This window comes from Cricetulus griseus, chromosome 2 (assembly GCF_003668045.3).
Source record: "Cricetulus griseus strain 17A/GY chromosome 2, alternate assembly CriGri-PICRH-1.0, whole genome shotgun sequence".
Lineage (NCBI taxonomy): Eukaryota > Metazoa > Chordata > Mammalia > Rodentia > Cricetidae > Cricetulus > Cricetulus griseus.
The window spans coordinates 403,660,126-403,680,419 of NC_048595.1; the positions used below are offsets into that span (position 1 = coordinate 403,660,126).

General features: G+C 39.3%; 1 protein-coding gene across 1 annotated transcript in view; it reads left to right on the forward strand.

Annotated features, from left to right (window-relative positions):
• The window catches only part of Gls (glutaminase), a 69,367-nt gene that overhangs the window by 45,873 nt on the left and 3,200 nt on the right, over positions 1–20,294 (forward strand). The window contains 3 exon segments of the mRNA XM_027396856.2: positions 18,117–18,178; positions 18,949–19,025; positions 19,113–19,176. Of these exon segments, the coding sequence (XP_027252657.1) occupies positions 18,117–18,178; positions 18,949–19,025; positions 19,113–19,176 (203 nt within the window).

Below are 20,294 nucleotides of genomic sequence, written 5' to 3' on the forward strand. Positions count from 1 at the left end.
TTTCATTTGAAATGCATATTCTTCCTAAAATATTTTGTTTTTAGCATAAATGTTGTGCATTTTATCTTAGTGTTTGGATTAAAACATTTGTGTTGTTGAGCTTTCTTCATTTGCTTTGTATATTTAATAATGTACCTTTATTTTCCAGTATGCCTACTTTTTGTATTGTACAATAAATTTATTTTAAGCTGATTTTATCGTTTTTTTTTTTTTATATTTAAAAACACCAGTGACATTTAAAATAACAAGAAACACTTGTGGTTTTAACTTAGAAAAAAAAAAAACATTTTGTGAAGATATTGACTATTCTGAAGATTGCCTAGAAAGGAAACGTAAAAGTACCGAAAAGTCATTTGGGTTTTTATTTTTAATGATGTATAGTAGGGAGGAATTTTCCTTTTGGTTGTACATGAATTATTTACATGAACACTGCCACCCCCTGACACACGCGCACACACACACACACACACACACACACACACACACACACACACACACACACACACACACTTATAAGACAAAAACACTTTTTTCTATTTGTAGGCTGTTTTTGCTTCTGAGGAAGAATGTAATTAATTTGATTTGTTTAGTAGGGGGAAAACCATTGCCAAACCAATAGTGTATCATAGCCTTTGATTTGAATTAAATAGTTGTTCTCAGTAATACAATTTATATAGAGTGGGTTGACTAACACAGAAGTCTACTTTTAGGAACTTTTGTTTAACAATTTGGTTCAAAGTATCATCCAAATTACATACACTGTATGCACTCATTGTTGGTACATTTTTCTGTTTGGCTAGATCTGCTGTTCACATTTTAGAGGGATTCCCTAAATATATTTTAAGATTTTTGAAAAGGAAAGTATTCTTGTTTGCATTAATTAGCATTAATATGTGCGTGGCATTTAAAAAACCTTTCAGTACTAGTTAACAAGTTTTAGTATGGCTCATGTGATATGTGTAACAGTTTACGTTTATTTAAGTTAAAGATACATTTTTTTGAACCATCGAAAGCAGAAAAAATCTGAAAGGAGAAAATCTGCTTTGGACAGTGTAGTAATTTGTAAGAATAAATGGATGTGTAGAAAGAACTGCTGACATACTGTGTGTGTGTGTCTCATAGGCTTACCTATTTAAATTCATCAATTCTGAGAATGACCAGCTGTTCTTTCCATGTAGTCTTGTAGATATGATTTATTGAATTCCCGTTCCAGGGTTTGCCATGAAGAACTAAAGTTTTTGATAGTCCCAAATTAACAAAATATGTCACTATTCATATTGACTTTAAAAATTTGTGGTTTGTCTTGTTGCTGCTCCTATTCCCTGGCAGTGCTGTCAGCCAAAGAGAGTAGGTAGTTGGAGAGTCCAGGCCGAGGAAAAGCAGGAATGTCTGAAAGCCTGTAGGTCTGTTTGACTTTAATCACTTTGCAGCATTCACTATCAAGGATTATTCAATTTAAAATAAGTAATGCTACTATCAGCTTGAACAGTTCACTTTATAGATTGGTTTTGTTCAGTTCACTACAAATTTTAATTATGAGAATTTGCTTTTATTCAGTTTTTTAAAAAAAAATTATTTTTATTTTGTGTGCATTTGTGTTTTGCCTGCATTTGTGTCTGTGTGAGGGTATCGGATACTGGAGTTACAGACAGTTGTGTGCTGGGAATTGAACTCAGGTCCTCTGGAAAAGCAGTCAGTGTTCTTAACCGCTGAGCCATCTCACCAGCCCTTAAGAGTCTTGATTTATCTCCTAAATGGACTTAAGTTGAAGAATGGAATTTTTAAAAAGGTTTATGATTAGTTTACTTACATGTGATTTTGTGACCCTCTTAGGTCTCTGCCACCTTCTATTAAATCTTACGTGTGCATTGTGTAATGAAGTCAAAGCCCCCCTGAAGATGCAGTGTAAAAGATGCATCATGAAGTTTAGAGTTTAGTTCATGTTTACTCAGAACAGACATCACTCAGTCAGCACCATTATCTGTCGTGACAGTCTCTGATGAGGACAGTTATGTATGAGCATATATTTACATGTATTCATGCTCCATTTCAAATTGCAGTACAATTCAAAAATTTTTTATATTTCTTAGAAATTTAAATGTATTATGAAAGGTTCTTTTTTATCTGCAGATTCAATAGTTTACTAATGTGAATACTATAAAATGTCACATTTGAAGGAATTTCAAAAGCTAATAGCTAATGTAAATAAAGCTTTTCCATATATATTATGAGCAGATGGAAGAAAAATATTTAAGAAATGTTTATCATTTGCATTTTCTATATTGTATTTTTATATTAGTGCTTTTAAGTTGTGATTAGTAGATTTTTAAAGTATTATATACCATGTAAATAAAGCATAACTTCTTAAACTTCAGTAATGACTTTTTAGCACATTACCATTAATTAAAACAAGTAGAACATTTATTAAGACCTAGGTGTATTGTTTTTTAAAACTGATTTTTGTAAATTATATCTAACAACAATTACAAAACACTGAAAGTACATTGCTTTAAGAAAAAAATGTGACCTTGGTACTTTATAAGTTCATTTTAAGGGACCCGTGATATGGTAGAGTGCATGAAACCCTGTTTGAAACCTAGCACCTCCTAAATCTGGCAGCTAATCCCGAGCTAATTCTGTAGTGTTTGTTTAGATTTTTGTGAGCCAGGTCTTGATGGCAAAGGGAAATTTTTTATATTTAAAGTCATTGTTTTTATTCACAGACTTAATAATACTAGAGAGATGGCTCTTAAGAGTGCTTACCGCTCTTGCCAAGGATCTGGACCTTTCCTGCACCCACTGGTAGCTCACAGTCACCTTTACTCCTGTTCCAGGTATCCAGTGTCCTCTTCTGGGCTCCATGGATAACTGCATGTACTTGGTGCACACAAACTCACACACACATTCAAATATACACAGGATTTTTTTTTTTTTAAGTATTGGATCTTACATTGCTGAAATACTTTCAATTCTAATACCACAGTTGATTAAAATGACCTATTTTGAAAGACATAGCCTTGAAAGGAAAAATTTTACCTGCAATAGGCTTTGCTTTTATATCACATTTCTGGTGATTTTTATTCCTATAGTGAAACTCTTCTCTGCCCTGCAGTAAAATACTTGAGACTCTGAGTAATATGATAATTACATTTGTATTCTTTAAACATCTCAAGGGCTTTCTTCCTTTGGATTATAAAAGAGAAAATCAGTTGAGTTTTTGTCAGTCTTTGACATCCAGTGACTTGCTCTGATCTTGAGTGCCATTTTGATTTATTCAGAATCACTAGATGATCTTGAATGTAATCTTGAAGGCTTCCAAGTATAAGCTCCCACCCATATGCTAAGTGTTCTCTCAGTACCTTGCAGGTTGATTATAAAACATTTATTAAAAGTGCTCAATGTATTCTTTGTTTAATAATAGTGCAGTTAAAAAACGGTCAGGTTAGAAATGAATATTACAATTATACCCTTGTTCTAAACATAAAAATATTACTCTGGAACCTTTAAGAAAAAGTAAGTGTAGAAGAAGTATGACTCTAAAGTGCATTGTATCTGATGAACAGTTCTTCACTTAGTGGTTTGGGAATTTTAATTTTTTATGAGGAAAAATGTTATACACAGTGGGCACTTGAAATGCATTTCCTTTTTTAAAGGTTTTATTGACTTGTGAAATGTGAGACTTAGTTACTATTCAAAAAGTATTTATGTCCTAGTAGATGCATAGCAGTGTTGAGTATGTTCTCTCCCTGGGTTCATTCCCAGCACCAAGAAATTAAAAGGAGGGAAAAATGCAGTTTTTGTTTTCTAAGTCTCAACTGAAATTTGTCTAGTTCACTCTTCTTCCTATAAATGTACAGATACATGAATCTCGGCTTTTAAGTGTCTAGCTGTACTTCCAAATCTCTCTTTCACACATACCAAAAGTAGAAAGCTAGAATGTTAATTAACATCAATATACATGTAAATAATCATGATTGAACTATTCCATTGTAAAATTAAAATCTCAATCATCTGTCTCTTGTTAAATTTCTCTAGTTGTAGTTTACAATTAAGTCTTCAGTGTTTTGTATGTGTCTATTCACAGATCATTACTATGCAGAGTCATGGATGGGACAACATAAAATTTGACTCTAAAACTTTGTTTCCTTAGGTGAAGTTATTAATGTGTAAAACCATTGCATGCATAATTAATTGAATTCTATGGCTAGCCTGTTGATCTTTCTCTTTCTTAGTCAAAAATCTTGACTGAAAAATTCCAACATGTATTACCTTTAAGTATTCCTGTTTATTTTTGCTTCTGGTAGAATATGAGATGTTTCTTAAATTTTACTATGGTTACCCCTGAAGGGATTTTTATTTCTAAATTACCATCTTGCTCATATGCTTTCTTAGTAGTGCTGATATCTGTTACTTCCTTTTCTTTTTAACCTTGTAAAGTTAAGAAAACATACATGAAATATAAAGCCCAAATCTGTTTTATTCAGCATAGTATAATTTAGTCTTTATTACTTTACAAATTCAGAGTATGCATCTTGGGTTCATGATGGTGCACATAATTTACAGTTTAAATAAAAAATGAACTAAATTGTGATGACTGTTGGAACTGAAATGTAAATGTTCAGTTGGTGCGTTTGTGTTTGAGGGCTGTTTTTCTGTTTCTGTAATATTTGCCGTGTTTTGTCAGGCACCACTGTTAGACATAGGCTAAGCATTTGGGTCTTCTGCAGAATGCTTGCAGGTGCTAGGTAGCTTTAGTGTTAGTGTGGGCTGTCTTGGATGGTCCACAGCAAGCATGTTTTGTTTTCTTTAAATAGCCCTTTATACTTCATTCTGCATCATAACCACTATTTTTATATTTTTTTGGACAGTGTTTACTAGTTTTGTGGCTGAAGTTTTCTTACCCTAGTCTGAGTAAAGCTGGCTTTGTGAAGAGAGGCCATATTTCCTATATTTGATTTGTAGTTATTTATTTTTTTTCCATTTTTACTTTTAATAATGTTGGAGGTCTGAGGATATATACTCATGAATGCCGAGCCTGCTGGTACCGTCTTCCCCTAGAACTAGAGTCATAGGCAGGTGTGAGCCATCTGATGTAGGTGCTGCAAGCTGCTCTCTTGACCTGAGCTCACTCCAGCCTCATGCGAAGTCTAATTTACAAGTTTTAAGTGACCACATATACCTAAAATTGGCACAATTTCAAATGGGGAGAAATGCTTTATCCATGCCACCATAGAAGCCTTAGTTGTATAGATAGGAGCTAATTTTCCTAGGATTAGTCCTCAAAAGGTGTGGGCCTGAACTCGTGGCCCAGATTTGTTCAGTCAGTCTGCCTTTCTAGCTTAAACTGTCCCTTTTCTTTTTTTTTTAATGTCAGCAATTACCATCAACTCTATTGTGAAGGCTTATGTAAAACACTAGCAGAGACCATGTAGGGTCATTGTAATGGCTAACATATTGTGCTTGCTGTGGGGCTGCCCACCAGTGAGTAGCCATGTTATCTTACCGTCACGGGATCCATGAAACAAGTGCATAACTCCATGAGGTATTGTCTGGATAGGTTATGTTAAATTCCCTAGGTTCATATAGCTCTAGAAGTGTAGCATCAGGAAAGTAGCTCATTCTTGACCACTGACCATGCTTCGTCCTGTTGTGGTTCACATATTATCATTAAAATGAGAATATTCCATGAAAATCAAAGAGCTACTTTCAAAATGCCTATTTAGACCAATAATTTAAAGAAACTATGGTTTTCTGTAAGTTATTTTTAACTAATCGTGTAAGAGGCGCTTAAAAGCCTCTTTTTTTTTTTTTACCATATTCTGTGATTTTATATATGTATTGTGCATTCACTCTGAAAAAAAAGTCTCCAAAGATCCTCCTACAAGTGTGATGGGAAGCTTTGGGAAGTTTTGAGCATGATGGGGTGTCTGTTCCAACTCAGAAGGCTCCTATCTAAAGTGGATGATAAAGTCCCAATCTACTACTTAAATCATTCTTGTTTTCCATTGTTTAGAAATGTTTTTGTGTTCACCGTAGTGAATGTTAGCACTAAAAGTTTAATCTGGACAAATTAGTTTAGAAAGTATATTTTTAAAATTAATCCATCTCTGAACTGTCTTTCTTACTCTGATCTCTCAGGGCTCAAAGTAGAATTTACATCTGTTCAAGTTCTTGATTTTGGATAGGATATCATTTCAAGAGTAAGGTTAGCTTCTGCACTGAAAACTATGATGATTCAGTGACAGATGAGATTTCACTATTCACCAAAATCCGCTCTAGCTGTCCTTGTATAATTGCTTGGTTTTTACTTTAATGATGAAATAGAATGTACAGGGTGGGCTGGGTAGTTAGCACAATCATTCCAGAGTACACTGTCCTGAAGTCTGACACAGTACTGCAGTGAGGGGACATCCTATGAGAACTGTCCAGGTCATTTTTAGTTGACTCCTTGTCAGTGTACCTCCCATAACTTGCTCTGTTTCTGGTGTTGCCTTTGTAATAAATAAATGTAGTACAAGAGTAGGTATGTAGTTCATTCCTCTTAGGAATCTCTTTCCTGCTCGTGTGATTATAAGAAATGTGGTTTCTGGGTTTCCATTTCTGTGTTCTCTGTCTGTATTTTACATAGCTTCCAAAGGTAAAAAACCTCTAGTCCTTTCTCACTAACAGGAATTTTATTTTCTCTAGTGTTGTAGTGTAAATACATGCTTACATACATAGAAACATAATCCATATATATTTTCCCCTCCTGATATCCAAATTTATGTCCCCTCTATATAATGAAAACATAGAACCTTTTAAAGTTTTTCTATCAAGAACTAAATGGGGAAATGTTATTATTCTTAGCATTTCACTATGTTTTATTTAAATAGCATATATTTAGCTAAATCTGTTTGGCTATTTTAATTTTATGGAATAATTTCTATATAAATAAATTAATTAGAAATGTTTATTTTAAAAAGATTGGTGTTTTTATGTATATGAGTATTTTCTTGCATATACTTCTGCACCACATGTGCCTGCTGCTAGCTTAAGTCAAGAGGGCATTGGGTCTCAAACTAGTTTTGGACAGTTGTGGGCTACCATGTTCATGCTGAGAATCCAACCCATGTCCTCTGCAAGAACAAGAAGTGCTCTTAACCAGCCTCTGATCCACCTCTCCAGGCTCCAGGGTTTATTCCTTTGTATATGATTGAGCATGGAAAACAAACAGAAACACGTTTTTATGTGTCTGGTTTATTTTATATAACATGATCTAGAGTTCCATCCATTTTCTCACAAATGATGTGGTCTTATTATGACTGCATGGATAGTCTGTGTGCATACCCCATTTTTCTTACTGTTTATCAGTACGGACCTAGGTAGGTTTCATATTTTTCCTGTTGTGCGCATTGCTGCAGTAAAGAATGTAAAATTTTACTGTGCACTCCAGATCTTCTATCCACAGGTACTTCTCAGAATAGTTTAGGAAGCATGTATGAAGGTCTTACATGCCACCCTAAGGACTTATAGTGTACTTGAGATATATGCAAGGATAGGCTTAGCATCCAGTGGGTGAGAAGAGTGATGTCAAGTTCATTGCTGTGTCTAGGATGAGCAATGTGAATAAAACTAGTACCCTTCCACAGAAGCACATCTTGGGAGTAGAGAAGAAATGAGCTCCAGCTGTACTCTTTTAAAAGAGTAAAGTCTAAGTTGCAAGGGTCATTGTCTTCTAAAATAGAATCGGGTAAAAGCCGTTCTAAGACTAGCACTCTCAGCACCCTTAGATTCCGTGCCTGTCACCTTGTACTTAAGCTGGTGCTCTGCCTGAGCTTCACTGACCTTGATGAACTCATGACGAAGAGGGGAGAGAAAAGAGGCACCTCAATCAGGAGGAGACTTTCTCAGAAACCGACTTGGCACTCATCACTCCAGTGATGGGACTCTAAGAAAGCAATTTTATTTAAGCACATTGCTATCCCTAACAGATTATGCTACTGCAGCTGGTGCAAGTGGATACTGATCTGACAGCTGTGTTTGAGCTATAGGGTGCGTACTCTGAAGGTGTAACTGTGGCAGTGAGGACATTTAGGACAGGGCAGTAGGAAAGGTATGAAGTTACTGCTTAAGGAGACCTCAGATGGAGCCATAGGAAACTCTTCTTTCTGAGTAAGATAGAACAGAATGGACCTTTGCTAGGGAAAAGTAGCCAGTGGAGAAAACACAAGGACTGTCAGGAGTCTAGAAAAGTGTTTCTGGCAGTGGCAATACTGAACTCAATAGAGAGCGAAGATGAAAGCTTTGTGCTCATGTGTCTTTCCCCACCCCACCTCCCATGGTGTTAAGATGCCATTTCACTTAAGAAATGATGAGAGTAGATGCTATGGACTTTTTTTTATTGTTGCTGGGTAATCTAGCTCTGCCTCCTATTTTCAAAGAAGTGTTACTGGTGTTGAAATGTAAAGGTCCTAGAACTCTTTGCTACTGATAAAAATGATCCTGTCAAGAATTAGATATTGAAGTAGACCCTGGAGAGATGGTAATGAGGGAAAATACCTCCAATAAAACAGGACAGGGAAAGACAGAGGCAGATTTATAGACAGGATTGGGTTGAGAAGTTGTCTTAGCTTTTTTCCTGGAGAGTATGGGGAGGGTGCTGTCGAAAATGAATCATGAGCTTATAAGTAAACTGCAGGATTTCAGATGTAGAGGAGAAAAAGCAGGAGATTTGTCAATGTCCTTCAAATACTGCCGGGGCAGTAGCCATGGCAGTCTGCCATGTTGACTATCTTGCAAATGTACCTTGAATTAGGGTTTGGGCAGATAGCAACTACAGAAGACTGGGAAGAAAGGGGTTTTACAGAAGGTTTTAGCAGGCTTTGGAGCCTGCTTCACATTCTTTCCACACTGAAGACATACTTGACATTCTTTTAGATTGTCACCCTCCCCCCTTTTAGAATGTGGTTAAAGAATTTGGCATTGATGTATTACATACTCACAGGGGGGCTGTGTCTTAAAGTAAGTCCTGTGCCATGCCCACCTCACTTTCAGAATAAAAGCATTTCGAGAAGAATGCAAATGCTAGGCCAAACATGGGGCAGTTATGTAGTCACAGTGCTGAGAAGGCTGAGGCAGGAAGAAAACGCATTTTAAGTGCAAAAATAAGGATAGGTTGCTAAGCGATAACGCTAAGTTGCTAAGTCTTATGAAAGATGTTGGAGAATGTGTGTATGCACACATCCGATCTTAAACTTTGTTCTTGATGAGAGTAAACATCTTTATCCAGAAACTTTGTATATATGTTGGAAGTACTTGACATTATAATGTGAATAATGACCAGATTGGAGTGGCTGTGAAAATGCCTTGCAGGAGGAACACTACAGAAACACTGTGACATCTCTGTAAAGTACACACTGAACTTTTCACAGAATTGTGAAACACAGATAGGTATGGTTCTCTGTAGACCAGTGAGAATTAGGATTCCCCCCTAATGTCAAGGCAATCAGTGTGTGTTGTGTTTGCAGTAACTAGAAAACTCATGACCATTTGTCAGTGTAGTGGGCGTTCTAAAAGGGGTGGCCATTCAATTCTGAATTAAAGCCATCATTTACCTGTAGCATTGCCATGACTTTCTCAGAAGAAATACAGCCCTATTCCCTTTTCAGGACCTTGTTTGTGTGTATTTTCGTAGTTTACCCAAGATGGTCTTTGTGGCTGTCCTTGGGTTTCAATGGCCCTGATTGTGTTTTTTCTGAAGTAACAAGTATTTGGTAACCACTTTCTTGTTTTTATTACCGAGGCTCTTGGATTTTTTGACTCCAGAGGTTTGATGGGCTCATTTTTCTAGTTATCATACAAACTGTAAACAGATGTAGTAGCACTCTTACCATCCCACACATGTGGTACCTTGTCCTCTCTATAACACCTATATTGCCCATCTTCATGAAGCCTTACAGTCATGTGTATGGAGAAGTCCCAGAGAGTGAATGAAAACTGTTGTCAGAGTGATGTGGGTTCGCTTTAGTCCCCCACAGAAAGTGCAATAGGTTGCCTGTGCTCTTAGTAATATCTCCTTTTCTGTTTTACTGCCTTTTTGATAAGTGTGATACCCCAGGGCACTCAAAGTTACACTGCTGACTGCTTATATAACCCAGCATAGAAGGAGGATGCTTCTGGGTGCACTGCATCTCCCAGGCCAGTCATTGGCATTAGCAGGGACATATGAGCCACCAAGATAAGAAGCTGTGTGCTGCCAGTGTTTCTTAACTCGCATTAACCCAAAAGTCAGATTTCACTCAGTAGAGAATTCAATGCAGAAAACAAAGATTCACTCTTTAACATCTTTGCATTTGCTCTCAAACTGAATTCTTCCCTTGTTTTCACATCATTAAAATTTTTTGATTGACACTGTAAAAAAATTAGGATCTCTGGCTTCCTATCACAGCAGGTTTTCATCTTGGTATTGCAGTGTTTGCTTGGAGAGCTCTTGGCTTGATAGATGTCCCTGGCATCAGGCAGACTCCTGGGCCACTTGCCTCTTTGATACCTAACCAAGCCTGTCACTTGAATGCTTAGCTGTCAGTAGCAATACTTAAAGCCCTTGATGCAGCCAAGGAGAGGAAGTGCTCTTTTTTTTTTTTTTTTTTAAATGACATAATCTTAATTTTTTTTTTGTTTAATGGGTACTAATTTTTGAGCAAGACTTGTTAGATTACACATTACTGAGAAATTTTAACTGGTTTGCTTCAGTTTATTTTTGAGCTAAATAAAGAGTAGAATACAGTTTGGGGCTGTCATTTTTAGCCTTGTATTTTGAAAGTGAAATTCTTGTAGAGTAGGTGTTAGTATTCAGGCATCTGTACTGGCCTGTCCTTGGGATATGCTCTCAGCTATAGCCACTGAGAGCACCACCTGTGTACATTCACTCCGTTCCCCTTTAAAGGGGCCCTGCCCACCTCCCATTCTCCTCTCTCTTTCCCTCTGTCTGTTTCACACACACACACCCATCCCTCTCTTTCCTCTGCTCCTGTTCCCTAGGGCTGGATTCCCATTCCTGTCCCCTTTCCCTAATAAAAAAAATGGCCTCTGCTTGAACCCTGTTGCATGGAATCTCTCTGGCATACTGCTTTTCTTAAATTACAACAGTGGGAATTCTGTCTTTTACAGTAAAGTTGACTACTTGATTTTTCTATTGAAATTACCACAGGAGAACTTCCTGTGTTTATGGCAGGGAAATCAGAACTGTGACCATGAAATGGCTGCATCAGTCATCCTATAAGGAGTGTGTCTAAGCCCCTGGTCTGACTGAGCAGGTCAGTCTGCATTAGCTGTGTCTATATTTAGCACATGAATAGCTGTCCGAGTCAGTCACTGAAAGCTTAGGAGTGCTCAGGTGACCTCCTGCTCAGGTGGCTTCCTGCTCAGATGGCCTCCTCTCAGGTGGCCTCTGCTCAGCCCACTTAACCATACAAGCACTGTACGTAAGCTACGTCCTTGCTGATAGTTAAGTGTCAGAAGTGACAGACCAGACACGTCTGCTCACAAACACCACATGGGTTTGTTTTCTACCTTTGTTGTCAAATGTTCCTTTAGCCACCCTCTAATAGACGTCTGTTTTCATCTCAAAGGAAGAAAGTTTTTGATTACAGAAGCCCAAGAACTTATTTTCATTTCATGTTCAGAGCCTTTGAAGTCAACCAAGGAGAGAGAGGTGCTTTGAGTTTTTTGTTTTTTGTAATGACTGATCTCAGTTTTTTATTTGTTGTAGTTGGTAGTCATTTTAAAGCAAGACTTCTTGATTACATACTACTAGGGAATTTTAGAGTGAGACTTTTAAAACAGAATAGGATCTGAAGTCATGAATCTGCGGTCATGATGGTTTATTTAACAGGTGAAGTATCCATTCCATGCAACAGATACTAATGGGAGCAGAAATGGAGAACAGGTTGGTCAGACGGAGCAGCCTTTCAGTCACCTACTTAAGTTTTTCTTTAGAACCATTCTAACAGAGCTGGATAAGCCTCACGTAGACACAAACTAAGGAAGAAAAATCAAGGGACCAATTTCCAGCTGGTGATAGAGCTGGGCCATGCACTTGGGGTAAAAGTAAAACCAGTGACCCAGTCTTCCCCAGATCCCCTGCTCCTCCCTCCCTCCTCCTCCCTCCCTCCCTCCCTCCCTCCCTCCTCCCTCCCTCCTCCCTCCCTACCTCCCTCCTCCCCTCCCTCCCAGTATTTAGCAAAGGTCACTTGGGATTAGAAATAACTTGTTCAACTTCCTTCTCATCTTCAGCTAAGAATTTAAGATCTTTCAAGGACTCTGTCATGGCCAAGTGCAGAATTGACAGTGCAGATGTCTGATCACTGATTGTGTCATATGTCCTCAAGCCAAAGTTCTTAGTCTCAGCATTTAATAAACTGTCATCATCTACATATTTTAATCTGGCCTGTCAAGGATTCAAAAATAACAGTAAATGTTGAATTTCTCATAATTTGCCCACTACATAAACTCAACATGATATGAAATTCTAATAATTACTACTTAGAGATACAGTTAGGGTATTTGAGAAACAGAAGTCACAATTGAACTTCTAAAGAAGTTGAAGATATTGGGGTGTTAGGATTTCTGTCATATTTTAGAATAGTTTTAGCTGTTGCAGAAAAAGAGATTTGGGCATGCCAAGCATGCCAGTCAGGTGAACTCAAGTGAACTCTTAATATTTTTGTCTCACTGTTGTCATGACTTTGTTCAAATAAACTAAGATAACTGTGTCTGGTTCTGGCAAAGATTTAATCAGGGAAATAGTACTGAAAAACATGCAAGACAAGGGAACTTAGCATTTAATGTATAAGATGGCTACTTGCCCCAAGGGAGTTTTTCACTGTGAGGAGATATATACTAAATGTTAGAACCTAGATTTAGAGACCCTGTTGTCCCTGCCTTGTTTGGTCGGTTTCTATGTTACTAAGGAAGCAGAGAGGGTTTTAGGCCTCTCACAGTTACTGTTAACCCATTGTTTTCTGGACCTCTAGTGTCAAGAGGAGAGTTAGGGAAAAGCCTCTGTAACTCTCAGCACACCCACATCCTTAGGTTGGCCTGGGCATGAACTAGGGCCACACAGTGCCCCTTACCTTCAGCATCCTTACCATGGCCCTTCTAGAGGGGGTTTCAGTTTAACTGAAGAGAGCAGGAGATGGACTACCCCTAAGAAAATGTGCTACTCTTCTTTCATCTACTCAAAGCTCATTCCATGATTTATATAAACTTAAAGGTATGTGGTGTAGGATATAGATGGCATCTCCCTGTGATCCCAGGAGCTCACGGGAGAATGAGAGAATGAGTTCAAAGCCAGGACTTCAAATAGGGACTTTAGAACAGAAAATGTGTGTGAAATAAAGAGGCATTTGTGATGGATCAATAAGTGATACCTTCTAGTGCCTTATGCTTGGAGAGAGAGAGACACTTTGTGATCAAACTTTTTCTACTGATTTGGACCACATTCGGGCCTTTTGTTTTAATGAAAATAATAATAAACTTCCCTGGTTAGTTACACTTTAGTCAGTTTTGGTAAGGCAAGCTAGTGTCCCTCCTGTTTATCACAAAGCCACTGTATATATTCATTGCTTTCTCATTTAATTTCAATTTGTATTATCTCTGAATTGAAACATGCTTGAGGATTAAGCGTTAGTGAGCCTCAAATAGGCTAATTATGTTGTAAGATAAGCCTGTCCTAGGCCTTATAAGAACATTTGTTTTGGCACTTCTTTTTATCAGTGGCTAAGTGACTAAGCAAGGCACAAAAACTACCTTCAAATATGCTTGCTCTAAATTTGGGATTTTAAAAATAGAAGGACTGGCAGATCACCTTGCTTAGGTGTGCAAGGCCCCAACACTGAAAACAAGCACAACCCAGAACAAAGACATGTAGTTAGTTATGTGTACATTAACTAAAACAGATGAGGATTTTTACTGGTTAGAAAAGATAACACTTTAGGACTATGGGTAATATAATATTGATATGTACGTGAAGGTTTCTTCTGTAATGGGATAAGATACAAAGTAAATAAATCATAGGGTCAAACGTGATGGTGCAATAATGAGGCAAATATAGGAGAACTTCCAGTCACATACTGGATTAATGTTTAGAGAGGAACACCAGTGACATCTCATTGAGAAATGGATACGGGACAATGCTTTCACAAACCATGCACTGTGGCTGAGGGGCAGACTTTGTATTCAGGCTGTGGAGAAAGGCCTCTACTGATGGGTCCTGGTACATGCTGTGTGGCAGGGCAGGCAGGAGTCTGAATGGGTTCAATATGGAGAACAGAGACACCCAAGACAAGCAGGTGTGGAAACAAGGGCTTAGTGAGTGAGACAGCTCTGTTGTGTAGCAACTGAGAGGGAAAAACAGGTTAGCAAGACTGAAGAACGTTGGATGATGGGCTAAAGCTTCTCAGCTCCAGTGTTAACACTGAATGTTAGATGCTTTGGGAGCGGATATTCATTTAGTCAGTATTAGTGGCCACTTTAGGATATACAATGGACCCAGGTCACAGAGAAAACAAGAGATTTCTGCTCATATGGAGCTTATATTTAATGGGACAAAGATGATAAATAAGCTGTGTGCAGACAGTAATAGTTCCCCTGGGTAGAAAAATCAAAATGAGGGATAAGGAGTGAAGAAAAGGCAGGGTAAGTCTGCAGTAGTTGACCTGGGTAAAATGAAGAGCTGTCCTCACTGTGGGACAAGCATTCCTGGGAGAAGTGTGGGCTTTAAATGCAGAAATGATAAATAACTCCCTGGTGGGGTAAAGCTGTCAGGTAAGAGTTGATAGGGCAATCGAGGAATAGAACGTGTGTGTTCTGTGTGTCACTGCGGAGTTGGATTCTGTAGGTAAGATGGAAATAGTTTCCTGTGGGAGCCATTAGACAAGAACGGGTAGGCTGTTGCAACATGAAGCAAGGCTGTGACCTAGGCAAACCCAGAGCTGCAGTGACGAGTGATAAATGGTGGGTTTGTAAATGTTTTGGGGGATTTGTTGGGTAAGCTAGGTAGGGGTTGTAAGCACAGAAAGGAGTGTTGTGTGATGACTTTCCTGAATCAGTACTTTGGTGCTCAGTTCCTCTGGGTACAAGGCCCCCTCCCTTCTAGCAGGTACACCGTGTGTAGGACACTTTGGAAGAAGAGGGTTGGTGCTGGTTCTCTCCTTGGTTTTAGCCAACCATCCCTATGGAGGACCAAACAAAGAAAATGTATCAACTCTTGGCAATGTCTGGGGTTTAGAATGACGAAGGTCTGAGTTGTATCATCACAGATTGGGAGCCTGGAGGAGAGGAAGGCAGCACAAACCAAGATCCATTTGGGGACATGAAGATGAGGTACCTGTTTAATATCCTGGAGATACTGGCCAGTTGACAGGTAGACAGAGGACTCAGGCCTGTGTCTGATTCTTAATGTGACATGTCAGGTGGAGTCAATAGAGTTAGAAATTAGGATAAATTTATAATAAATAATAATACAGTTAGAATTAGGACCTTTGACCTCAAAGGTCTAGATAGGGAAGGCATTCTGACTAGTGGAATCTATGAACCCATCTAAGGGACACTGTGCTAAAAACAAGGACCGTGACAGCCTTTGGAGTATGACCAGGCCATGGAGAGTGGGCACAGCAATCAAGAGGAAGGTGTTCAGGGTGCTGCTGCAGTATCTTGGGAGAAGTCATGAGAAGATTTGGCTTGGGAAGGCATGAGAGCTTGGAGAGTACTGGTAACATACAGAATGTGGAGGTAATTCTCAGGGAAGTAAAAAAAAAAAAAAAAAAGTATTCAGAAAATACTTCCTAAAAGGGGAAAACTATAGAGTCAAATAATGAATGGATTTGTGTGTGTGTGTTGAAGCAGACAAGAGGAAGCAGTGAAGGAGGGAGATGAAGATGCTAGAAGCAAAGATGCTAGCAGCAGGGTGGCAGTCTGGACACTGCCTGCATGACCATGTGCAGAAACAGCACTGTGGTTTGAGGCAGGAATTGAAGGAAGAGAATCTGGTATTTTGAACAAGAGTGAGGGGAGTGGTGAAAAGGGGTTTATATGGTCAATGAAGTCATAATCACTATTTTGGGGCATCGGTGGGCTTCTTTAACCCTGGGCTTTGCCTGCAGAAAGTATAGAAGAAACTAATGAGGAAAAAGAAGCTGAGCAGAGGCAGACAGTGGGAAATGAGAAGTCTGACAGGTGGCCCAGCAGCACAGGGAAGTTGGGATTCAAACAGGTCCTGGGCTGGAGAGATGACTCTTCCATGAAGAGCATGGCTTGCTCCTGCAGAAAACCCTTGATTCACAGTACCTTGTGGGTAACTCAACAACTGACTTAACTCATTCCAATGACTCTCATGCCGTCTGCTGGACACATCAGGACATTCATGAGTGGTGACAGCAGAGCCATCGAAGTTACCAAGAGACTAATGGAACCTGGTTTTGCCACCTTTCCTAGAAGTCAAACAACTACAAATGGAGGAGTGATGTTAAATACGCTTTCAGAATCATCATGGTAATAGCTCCTTCCCCCACCAGCTCTGGAGCAGCGTTGACATAGAGGCTGGCAGCAGCAGTGGCAGGTGACAGAATGTGGAGCTTGTGGGCTGAAGGGATAGGCATGGAGGACTGTCGAGGTGACACAAGTCAGCAGTGATGTTTAGGGATGTGTCACTCTCATAGCTAGACAACTCTCACGCTTCAGGACTCCAAGAGTCTCATATGCCCATGAATCTCCAACAGCAGAATTTAGTATTATGTACGTATTAGGGCCTTTATTTTCCGGGAGAATCTTTTGGCTAGTGTTTAGGATATTATAGTAGGAAATTACCAATACGGAGTCAGGTAGAAATATAAGGGTATTTAATAGGGAAAAGCCTTACTTACAGAGCGAACCAGCCAGCCGGTGGTAGTCTGTACAGCAAGAAGCAAAGAGAAACCGAAAACGCAGACCCTTACTCACTCTCACCACGCCCTCACAAGCCTGCCCAGGTACTCCTGTAGCCAGCCCCTAAGAAGGCGTGGCTACAGCTTCCCCTACAGGATATACTTACTTTAAATGCTAAGTCAGAGAAGCTCAGCAATGTTCAATGGTCAGCTTTAAAGTCTCCAGGCTATTGAAAGGGAGCCATCAGGTGAAGGTAACGTCAAGTTTCTTGTCTGCAGGGAAGCATTTCCAGGATTGTGGCTTTGTTCCTAGAGAGCTGGGCCACACTGCCCCAATTAGACTAATGTGTCTACCACTGAGTCCCATTCAGTTGAGTCATCAGAATACTGATGCTACAGGGTGTAAACATGGCGCTGTATGACAGTATACAGGGTATAAATGTGGTGCTGTCTGGTAGCAGTGTCTACATGATATAAACATGGCAGTATATGGTTAGTAGTGTCTACAGGGTAGAAGCATGACAGTATAGTTAGTAGTATCTGGGTTTTAATACACAGATAATTCAGATAATCTGAATGAAAGCAGGACAGAGCTGGATGGTCTTAGAATTACTAGGCCTTTTCCATTTTACTCTAAAAACAAGCAGATAACTATCCAAAGCAGATACACCAGAAGCCTTGGAGCACTGTCCCAGGGACTACCCTTCAGGCAGGGTCCTAGTTTACATCAGTCATCTGAGCAATAATCATGACTCTGCAGTGAAGAGCAGCTTTGTTCTTAAGTTTACAATGGCACACACTAGCTTCTGTCTCTCTGATTTGCAAAAAAGTGGTAACTAGTGGGGACAGTAATGCTGCCAGGGCTGGACATTATGTAGCCTGAGTTGGTTGTAGTATGTAATGACTTTTGCCCATATACAGACCTATTCACAATAGTGAGACATGCTGTAGGAAGTTCCAGAAGAATTTTGTTGTTCTAAATGCAGATGAGTGTTGTGAGCTTCCAATCTGTGTCAATAGTCTAGTCTTTTCCACATATATCTTATTACTTAACTTCCTATCAGTCCTGGTAAAAGAAAAGTCCATGCATGTTCTTTAGATATGCACTCAAGATAACATTTGATCAATACAGCTGAAGTTCAAAGCACATGGAACTACACAGCAGTGGCAGGGATTGCTTTCTCCCGCAAATGTCTGTCTTTTCCTTGTTCACAGGTAAAGTCGGTAATAAATCTTCTGTTTGCTGCGTATACTGGAGACGTGTCTGCCCTCCGGAGGTACGCTGGCTGGGTGGATGTTCTGTGGCTTTGGGTGTTTGAAGGTGCATCTGCTCAAGCACCTGTCCTAAGGTTAAGGTGTCACTCCCTTCTAATAAAAGCCACCCAAACAAGGTATAAACTACCCTGCTTCCACTTAAGACCACCTCCTCCAGTGTATTGGACCTTCTTCTTGTCCTTCAGTAAAGCCCAGGTCTCTGTAGTAACTGGCCCACTAACTGTCTAGTGGTTCACTGAAGCAGAGCTCTGGTGAGGTAGGAGGCAGAATGTTTGGTGTCGTACATATTACCAGGACTAGAAAGGCCATGGACCATTGAATACCGAGTATGAATACCCTTTCAGAGTTGCAACTCGCGTTTAAAGTGGACATGGCTAAGCTGATTTCCATGCCGTTTAAAAGTCTTATCAGTATGTGTAACTCCAGGCAACGTAGGTTAAAAGACTGGGAGTCATACTGAAAACATGTAGCTTTTATAACTAGACATTTTTGCCTCTTTAACACTATTCTCAAGTTTAAGTAATAATATAATGAAGCTTAGTTGTGGGAGAGACAGCTAATGTTTCTCTTCACAGTAGCACAACTAAGGAAGAGAGTTCACATGGCATTTACCCACAGCTGTGTACTGGGTGAACTGGTTACCATTTAATGACACTGGTAGAGCATGAAACCTGAATGAGAGGCCTAGATTGAACTGCTGGAGTTAAACAAACAAACAAATCGCTGAATTAAACTGATCTTGTATAGTGAACAGCTGTTTATGAATTTTCAGGTTTGCTTTATCAGCCATGGACATGGAGCAGCGGGACTACGACTCCAGGACAGCACTCCATGTAGCTGCCGCAGAGGGTAATGCATGAACCACCCTTACAGTTTTTCAAGTTTTAATTCTACTCAAGACTAAAATATTTTTTTGTGTGTATTTGGGGGTTTTAGGTCATGTTGAAGTTGTTAAGTTTTTGCTGGAAGCTTGCAAAGTCAATCCTTTCCCCAAGGACAGGTGAGTGTTTACATTACCCTCTAACATAATTGATAACACAGTGTGAATACACAAAATTGTAGTGTTGAGCTGTAGTTACATGTGAATCCACCAAGGGGCTTTTGTAATAGTGGTGTCTTACAAAGGCAACACACAAAACCTTGATTTCTGCGTGACATCGAACTCTGTATCTAAGAGTGAGTGGTATCTTACTCAGAAAATTCAGGTTGGATGTATCAGCCCATATGAAGAAGACAATTCTTTGGATTTGAAAAGATGAAGTGAATTATGTTCTCATGGGACTAACTACACAGGATAAATACACAGAAGTATGGAAAAATATTTTTTTAAAAAAAGAGCTTGAGAGTGTTGGAATTGATTAGTATTCCTGGATTTGGTGCAATTATGGACGTTGGATTTTCAGTGGCCCATTGGAGGAAAGGACATTTGAAGCATTGAATGAGGAAGGGTATTCTGCCTGAAGTGGGAAGGACTACCAAGAACACCTTGCTCTTCTGTGCCCCCTCCTGGCTCACATGGCTACTTCCCAGCTTGGGGCTGAAGGCAGTGCTAAGCATGTATCACTGTGCCCACAATTGGGCATCCTCTCCTAGAGAGGAATAAGTGAGCCATCAGTGCAGGGTAAGGACAGAGGCTTAAAAGACTTCAAGGGAACCATACTTGGTGCTGTTGGATGAGTAAAGTTGGCCATGAAGCCTGAGAGCTGCACAAAGTTTGGAGCAAGTTGACTACCTCCCAGGTAGTCATTACTAAAAAGAATGAAGTTATGTTGGCAGTGTTCTAAAATCTCAAGGTAGTTGACATTCCTCCTGTCTATCCAGTATAGTGTCCACTATAGTTATCTGTAAAGTAAGAGACTGAAAAGTATCTCCCTGTGTTTATAACTCAACTCAAACACTACTTCATACATGTTGGAAATACTATGTGAATTCTTCCACTCCAAATTGGTCTCTAAGAATGTAGAAATACAAGTGTCCATCTTATAGACTAAGGTAGCTAAATAACTCAGTAACTGTGTGTTTAATTGTGTATCCAGAAATGAAGCCTAGACCCAGGAGTATTTTCCCCATGAAATACAATCAGTATCACCTAAATTATAAAATAGCAAGAGTGAAACA